At 37.5% G+C, this 8,659-nt stretch overlaps 1 protein-coding gene across 1 annotated transcript; it reads right to left on the bottom strand.

Moving 5' to 3' along the window:
• Positions 1 to 820: 820 nt before the first annotated feature.
• On the bottom strand, positions 821 to 5,135 carry cldn15a (claudin 15a). Its single transcript, XM_034676647.1, has 5 exons — positions 4,741 to 5,135; positions 4,282 to 4,446; positions 4,002 to 4,083; positions 3,799 to 3,906; positions 821 to 1,468 (listed from the first exon to the last, which is right to left on the bottom strand). The coding sequence occupies exons 1-5, from the start codon at positions 4,955 to 4,957 to the stop codon at positions 1,372 to 1,374; spliced, it is 669 nt and encodes a 222-aa protein (XP_034532538.1). The 5' UTR covers positions 4,958 to 5,135; the 3' UTR covers positions 821 to 1,371.
• Positions 5,136 to 8,659: the final 3,524 nt, after the last annotated feature.

Genomic DNA, 8,659 nt, shown 5'->3' with positions numbered 1-8,659 from the left:
GTAATGAATGTGAATACTTTTGACACTTCTGGTTAAATAAAATAATGTGAATCTAACATATATCATATCTCATCCTTTCGTATCATATCATAATGTTTCGTATTAAAATAATGTGAATCTAACATGTATTATTTCCTATTTCAGAAAAATACAAAGCATGTTCTGACCAAACCATCTGATTGGATTCCATGAGTGCTAAAGAGAACATCAACACTTCGCCTCAGCCAGATGTTCTGAATAAAGAACAGCTGACTATTAATCTATCAAGCAAATATCTCTGAAACACACAGGCCATCTAGTTATTGTAGGGTCTAATTTCACTGTCTGATAACACAATAAGACAAAATGAGTGATTAAATGAACAAAAACTACAAATCTGTTGCTTTAAAAAACAACAACTTTGTGCTTCTTGGATAACTGATGTACAAAAGTGCTATCAGACTTAAGGTTATGACATTGGACTGAGTATCAACACTGGTGTGACTGTCCCTGTAGCTTTAACCAAACCACAGCAGTGCTGATATTTGGTAGGCCTACAATATCACTCCCTCTTATGCTTTAGCGTCTAAATATTTCTGTCTGTCTTGAAGCAACAATGTCCTCCAAATGTGCTAAAAACTTGTGTTGTATAAATAATGTACCTAAATAATTTTTAATACCACTTTTGTATCAAGAAAATGAAAACATCTGCAATATTTTTCTCTGAGACACAACACATGACCTTTTTTATAGTTAACTCTGCAATCATAAAATAACCTATCATTAATAGAAGTATACACTTTGAACTTTGCTAACATCATGAATACAGCGTTAAACCAAATCATTGAGCATAAAACATTTTATTACGTACAATCGTATAAAAACAAACAAAAAACAATGCACATAACTCGTCCTTGTCCTTCTTTCAGAAGAATTTTCTATAAAACTGTACAAAAAACACAGACGCGCACAATGAATCACATCAGTTTCTGACCAAAATTAGACAAAAGTCTTAATAGAATGTATACAGATTATCAAATGATTGGAAAGCTTTATGAAAAGTGACTGTGTGTTAATGTATTTGTGCTCATATCATCAGAGAAACATAAATAGAATCATTGAGGGCGTACAGTATGTCTGTGTGATGTGTGATGTGGCCCATTGGCCCTTCACAACTTTTACGTCTTGAGCACTATCAATTTGAAAGCTATCATTTGTACAGAGTACACAGTTCTGTGGTTAATGTCATATCAACCACTGAACATTGAACAAACAGTAAGCTCCATCTGAAGTGTAAAGGTCGTACACTAGGATATATTTAACCCATCAACAAACAATGTGGTGATGAATAAGTTCCATCCAAGCATTTGTGACGGATCAGGTTTCTGTTTCTCAAACATAAGCATTTCTTCCGTAAGTGCTGGCAGCCACACTTCTGGTCTGTGCTGGTCCAGAATATGCAGTTCCTCTGGATTGATAAGGCAACGGGCTGCAAAACAAGATGGTGAAACAGGAACAGTCATCATTTGAGTTGGGTTCAAGTTGTATCCTCCAATCAACATTCTTTGAAGCTTTTCAGTAACTTTTATCACTTGGGTAATGTGCAATATATGTTGTTTGTGGAAGTCATTGGAATGTGCTTCTCTGTTTACATGTGGATTGTTTGATGTTTGATTTTTTTCTCCGTACTATTGTATCGGATCAAACTGTATTGTATTTTTTTGGGACATGTCATATTCTGTAGTGTCCTGTTGTGTTGTATTGTGTTGTATTGTATCATGTTGTAATGTTTGGTATCATATCATGTCGTAGTGTTTCGTATCATAGTGTCTTGTTTCATATCGTATCATAATGTTTCATATCGTATCATAGTGTGCTGTATGATATCATATCTCATCCTTTCGTATCGTAACAATGTTTTGTATTGTATCACATCATACCATATCCTAGTATATTGCATTATATCGTATTATATTGTATCGTATCATATCATATTATATCGTATCATATTGTATCCTATCGTATTGTATCGTATCGTATCAAAATGTTTCGTAATGTATTGTTTCGTATCGTATTGTATCAACGTGTTCTGTATCATACTTTACGGTACTGTACTTTTTCGTATTGTATCATAATGTTTCATATCGTATCATATTGAATCATATCATATCATAATGTTGCGTATCACATCCTAATAAATAAATTAATAAAGTACATTCTATTCTATAATGTTTCGTATCCTATCAGTGTTTCGTATCGTAACACGATTATGTATCGTATCATTACATACCGTATTGTATCATATCGTATCGTATCGTACCATATCGTGTTGTATTGTATAGTATCATATTGTATCCTATCGTATTGTATCATATCGTATTGTATTCGTATTGTATCATATCGTATTGTATCGTATTGTATTGTATCGTATTGTATCGTATTGTACCATATCGTATTGTATTGTATCGTATTGTATCATATTGTATCCTATCGTATTGTATCATATCGTATTGTATCGTATTGTATCATATCGTATTGTATTGTATCGTATTGTATCGTATTGTATCGTATCGTATTGTATCGTATTGTATCGTATTGTATCGTACCATATCGTGTTGTATGGTATCGTATTGTATCGTATTGTATCGTATTGTATCGTATTGTATCGTATTGTATCGTATTGTATCGTATTGTATCGTACCATATCGTGTTGTATTGTATAGTATCATATCGTATCGTATCCTATTGTATTGTATCAAAATGTTTCGTAATGTATTGTTTCGTATCGTATTGTATCAACATGTATTGTATAATATTGTATTGTATTATAACAGCAACAAAAGTAGAGCTTTACCTTAAAGCATTAACGATGGCCTGCTCAGTTCCACTCTCACAGTCATGCTACCTTCAGACTGCAAAGACTGGCCTGATTTTTGACAACCAGTATTAAGGTAACTCACGACCTCACAATAATCAACGACATTATTACATTTAAACAGTGTTATACCTTTACTATTACTCCAATAGGATTGTTGTTGACTTGCCTCAGGTCTAGTCCACTAGGTGGTGCCAAACTCAACACAAAGCAGTTCTAATCGCTAAGGGGCCTAATTAGGCTTAAATCAACTTAAACATACAACACAGGTAATTAGACTACACAATAAAGTAGTTATGTTTCTCTTTAAATTTCACTTAAGTAAAAGCTTTTGAGGGTGCAAACCTCATAACAGCCTCTTTTATCTCGCATAAGGAACCTCCTCAGGCACTTAAATTGAAGGGCACTCCCAACAAGCTTGAGTGAAACTGCCCATTGAAAACTTTGTTTACACTCAACAGGTGTGGTGGTAAATTCTGGCCTCTAGAGGGCGCCAGGTTGCATCAAATTTCTTCCTGTAACTGCTTTAAAACGGTCAGGGAGCTCTAAAGTAAAAAACATTCAATGGGTGTTCAACAAGTGCATGTGAATTACTTAAGCTTGGACAAACTTATTATTTATTTTTTATAAATTATTTGATGTATGCATGTGACTGTTTACTTAATTTTTGCAGCTGTATTTTGTTTTTAAGGTCAGATTTCTATCTAGATATACATTTTCCAAGCCTTAAATTATTCTAGTATCAACTGTCATATTTTAATATTGTTTAAAAATGAATTTGTGGGTAATTTAAGTCCTTAAATGAATTATTTCACAGATTCATCTTCTTGTATTTCAGTGTCTGACACGTGAAAGTGACCTCACACCAGTAGATCTGTTGTATGGATGCATTATATCACATTTTTACACATTGGATGGAATCAAACACCAACACATGTACTCACTATTTTTCCTCATGCCCCATTCTGCAGGAGCAGGTTAGGCAGGCTCCTCCGGCGATGGCGAGCACAGCCGAGCACCAGCCGATGTAAAGTGCTTCTCCGATTTCATACCTGAGACATACGGAAGTTTCTTGTGTGAGGCTCAAGATCAGACTTTATTCTACCCTCCCCTTTCTCCACTATGACAACAACAAACACAGTCTCACCTTATCCCCGGATAGAACGGGTCAAAGAAGTCCTGAGTGATGTTGAAGGCGTACCAGGAGACTGAGACCATTGTGCACACACCTTTAGATAAAAAAACAATCAGATATTCTTTAATCAATATATGGCAGTTGGCAGCTTCTAAAGATACAAATGGGGTCCAAAGTCTTTCAGGTCACCAGAAGGAAATCTATGGATAATTGATTTGAATGTGCAATAAAATATTGATAAGTAGTTTTTGAAAATGTGTATTTCTGACATGCATTTCCTCGTCTTTGTTACCTTGCAGTATGAAAAGTACTCCAGCAGTGCCAGCAATCCTCCCTTTAAGAACTACGTTGCCCTCTGCAGCCTTCGAGCACTGCATGCCTATCAGGGCCGCAACCAGTCCGAAGGTGCCCAGCACTACAGATGTGATCATGAGGGCACGAGACGCCTGGACGTAGCCTGCAAGTTCACAAAGAGAGGCAATAAATCCACCATGTGGGACACGTGAGCTGTTTTAAAAAACGATCATGTGGCTGAAGACAGTTTGTGACTTTGATAAGGCCTGTAAGCATTTTTTTATGGACAATTAAAGTTCAATAAAAAAATTCTCAAGGTGTACAAAGCACCATAAAACCTCAAATCATCTTAGAAAACATACACAACCACATTGAATTATATTTTTAAACTAAGAAACAAACTAATTCTCTATTTTTTTAACTTTTCTGTGCAATGTGATTGTTTTTGTCCACGTACCACTCAGAGCCAACAAAGAAGGGAACTCCCTGCAGTTGTGGACCCCGGTTGAATCCGTCGCACATGACATCCACAAGTTCTCATAGATGGTGGATGTGGTGATGACGTTCCCGTCCACGGTGGAGGTCTTCCAGTACCTGTTCGGCAGGGTGACCCCGACCATCACCCAACCGACGAACCCCAAAATAAAAGCCACTACTTCCACAATCGGATCCATGATCCCTCCTCGGCCCAGCAGTCGTGAAGAATTAAATCCAGATCCTTTATATTTATGTGATAAATTCACCTGGTTGTTGAAATCAGATGCTCTTATTTTGAAAGCAGTGTGTCTCTGTGAGTGTGTTGAGTCTCGTCTGCCACTGTGAGATGTGCCCAGCTCCACAGATATGTATAATGATTTATATGACTCCCTCTCTCTCCTCCCTCCTCCCCCTCACACACAAACTCATCGTCCGTTTTTTTTTTTTTTTGTATTTTACACCCCTGAAACTGAACAGGTGTTTATCGGCTCATTCTCAGGGTCCAATGGTCATGTGTCGCTCCTAATGACACCGCTCTGTGTATGTTTATTAGACATGTTGGATCACGTTTTTCTTCAAAATACATCCGAACACAAGGAAGAGCTGGATTTGAACTGACTTATGCACAGACTTTAAACATTTATGTTTGATTTTATAAAACAGAATTCTCAAATATGTTGGTGTTTGTGTCATTTGTCCTCCATGATTCACGTTCAGTTGAAAATACTTTTCATACAAACCTAAAAACAACTTGGAATCTTTATTGTTTTATTTGAAAATCTCAAGGCCAAGGTCACTAACAGTGAGCGTCACACCCAGCATTTTTCTAGCCTTTTGGAGGACTACCAGTATGTAATTTGTCTGATCTAAGGCCACAGCTAAACGCTTCCACAAAAGCTCTTCAGTTAGCCAGTGGTCTCCCATGGTTTCTGTGTTTGTGTGTCTTCATTAATTATCTTCCTGATAGCTGCTGGGTCAGCGTTGCCAAATCCAGTGCACGCAGAGTTCAACAAGCTGATAATATTCAGATAAATCTTAACCTGCATTTCAGACAAAGCCGTCGAGTTTTAAGACGAGAGAGGATTTGTGAGCTTGCAGACTAATTTGTTTAAAGGTCAAGAATGAGGCGCCAGAAATAGAAACACAGCAGTTCAACAATAATAAACCCTGATCCAAGATGTGTGGCGGTTTTCTGAAGGGGAGTGAAAGCTTCAATGTCTGTTAATCATCTCCTGTTACAAAGAAATGTTCAAACTTATCACTATCAGTTTTTTACACCCTAAAAAACTTTCGTTCTGAAAGGACGATACGGAAAACAGAAAGAGGAACTCAGCTACAGAAACAATTCTGTTTGAATCCATCATCCAGTTTTAAGGTAATAAATTGATCAGTCAATTTTTATCTGTAACGTGCCAACTCATTACAAAAGTCTTGGTTATACTCTTTGTCATATTATTTACAGACACCCAACACTACTCCGCCATGAGCAAACACTTAGTGCCACTTGAACAGGGCAAGCTGCTAATAAGATATTAGAAAGCTGCTGCTGTTGTGCAATAATCTCTGACGATAGAAACCAATTAAAGATTACAGTATTTTTACAAGATAACAATAAAGGTTTGTACATGTTGTGACATGAGGTGACCTGTTTTCACAGGAAGGGTCTAGTGGAACTTTCCAAAACACCTTTTCCTCAGAGGATGAACCCTCACAGTCTTGGTGCTTCCCAGGAGCTAGCTGTTAATGAAATCAGATTGGATTTGTCAGGTCAAGCTGTTCTGGCAAAAATATGTCCGAAAAAATCTGGATTATCCCGATCCAAGCAGCGGGCTGGATTCAGCTTAGTGGACAGGATGAAAATCAAAGACCTCCAAAACATGGATCTAGTCTCAGTGGTGTCATCAATTTTTTTCTGAAGCAGAGTTTTGAAACCTATTAATGGCAGTCGCCATATTGGGAATACTGACTCAACCTAACTTTCTGTCAACCTAGCAGGAGGCAAAGAGGTGGAGTTGTGACGGGCCTATAGCCTCTTTGCTCACAGCTACAGTGTCAGTCATGTCAGTTGTGCCCATAGACTGTATAAAATATGAACGTAGTATCCGTGACGTCACCCATCTGTTTCTGAAGCGCTGTTTTGAAGCCAATCGGCGGCGGCGGCCATATTGCTGCTGTTGAGCGATTTTGGCATAAAGAGGTGGGCTTTGAGCCTCCTAGCTAATAGCTACAGTGTTCCCGCCTGCCAACCAAGTCAGCTGTGCCTCTCATTGGAAGACTCATAATCTTAATATCTTTGAAGTTACCACGTTAGGAAAAAATGCACCCCCCTTACAATGTGAGCCGATCGAGAAATGAGCAATCCAGACTACACTCGTTTTTTGTACCAGGCTGTCAACATGTTTATTTCTGCTGTAAAGTTCGTCTTTTTTGAATTGGTGTGTATGTGGTTTCCAGTGTTTCTGCAGCCATCCTCAAGCAGATCCTCAATGAACTGCAGTTTTTAACACTTCCACATTGGACTCATATTTTTAGACCGGAGGTTGCCGCTTGGGGTGTAGTTGGCTTTTAACACTTTTGGAGCCGGCCTCAAGTGGACACTTGAGCAACTGCATTTGTGATCCCCAAATTTCTAATCTAGTGCCACCATGAGGTTGACAGGCCTACTCCTGTTTTTCATTAAATGTCTCTACAAGATGTAAGGCCATAAAACTTAATTGGTAAACACATTCTTGTTCTCCTATGAATAAAATGTGAAATCTTTTGGGTTATTAACTTCTGATAAAGTCCTAAAATCCGGCTATGACCAATACAATACGTAGAGTCTCTGTTTAGCTGGGATGTTTTGCTGCTTTTCATAATTCCAAGCTAATCCTTAATAATCAGAAATCCCTAGGGCTTAATTTTAAATATGAAGGTTACCATCATATTTGCCATCACAATTATTTTTTCTCCAGTAATGCAACGCTCTGTGATTGGAAACCTAGCATGTCTGTCTTCATAACTTTGACAGAACAAGAGAAGCTGAGGCAAAGGAGCATCAATTAGAAGTGAAGTTGTAATAATACTACTTTGCTTAAACTTTAAATACTGAACAATGTGGAAAGGGAAATGCTAATGCCCGGCGATGTGACATCAACATGATTGAATTGCCTTCTTTACAGTACATTTTATCAAGCAATGACTTTATTTTTCTGAAACCAAACCCATCTTAATCCAGCCAGGAATTAAATTATGACCCTCTAAACTTTTCATTTCCTGTCACCAATCTTTTGTCTCTGGAAAAAACACTCCCAAACTCAAACCAGTATTCCCTCCTCTCTTCTATTGTAAAGACCTGATCGCTACTCAGTGTGACCTACTAGAATTTTCCTCTCTTACTTCCCCTGATATCATCAGCTAGACAGTATATCACTTATGACGTTTACCACCCCCCGTTTGAAAGCATTATCATAATCTTCTATTTCCTGAGCCTGATAAAAGTACAGTATGTTCAGTTAGCACAACTGATAGGTGATAAAATACGACAAACTCTCACTGATATGTGTAAGGTCCTGACCGCGAGGATAACACTACTCATGAATGTTCCCAGGACAGGCCTGGACCTTTTGTGCTATCTGTATTTTTTCCCCCTGTCTTCAAAAACACTAGAAAAACAATGGTGAACTTTTCAGTCATCAAATCCTGCTTATTTTTCACCATTTCATCAAATCATGGTCAGACTGCCCCCAATATTTCTACAACTATAGCTCTTCTGAATACCTGATTTCACACTAATAAGTCAATCCCTCATACTCAAACTTTGGGAATATTTATATATTTTCCTTTCTTTTGTAATTAGGAGTGTTCAACCCTACATGTTATTGTGATATACTGTATTTTAAAGTATGAAACAGACCAAG

This window comes from Notolabrus celidotus, chromosome 23 (genome assembly GCF_009762535.1).
Source record: "Notolabrus celidotus isolate fNotCel1 chromosome 23, fNotCel1.pri, whole genome shotgun sequence".
In the NCBI taxonomy this organism is placed as follows: Eukaryota; Metazoa; Chordata; class Actinopteri; order Labriformes; family Labridae; genus Notolabrus; species Notolabrus celidotus.
The sequence above is the reverse complement of the archived record's forward strand: the minus strand, read 5'-3'. Positions and strand labels throughout refer to the sequence as shown.

What these genes read in the sequence shown, in the direction of transcription:
- cldn15a (XM_034676647.1), bottom strand. Translation starts at nt 4,957, where the DNA reads ATGGATCCGATTGTGGAAGTAGTGGCTTTTATTTTGGGGTTCGTCGGT. An exon ending in TTCTTTGTTGGCTCTGAGTG is followed by an intron (nt 4,447 to 4,740) that starts GTACGTGGACAA and finishes GTGAACTTGCAG; the next exon opens with GCTACGTCCAGGCGTCTCGT. An exon ending in AGTACTTTTCATACTGCAAG is followed by an intron (nt 4,084 to 4,281) that starts GTAACAAAGACG and finishes TTTTATCTAAAG; the next exon opens with GTGTGTGCACAATGGTCTCA.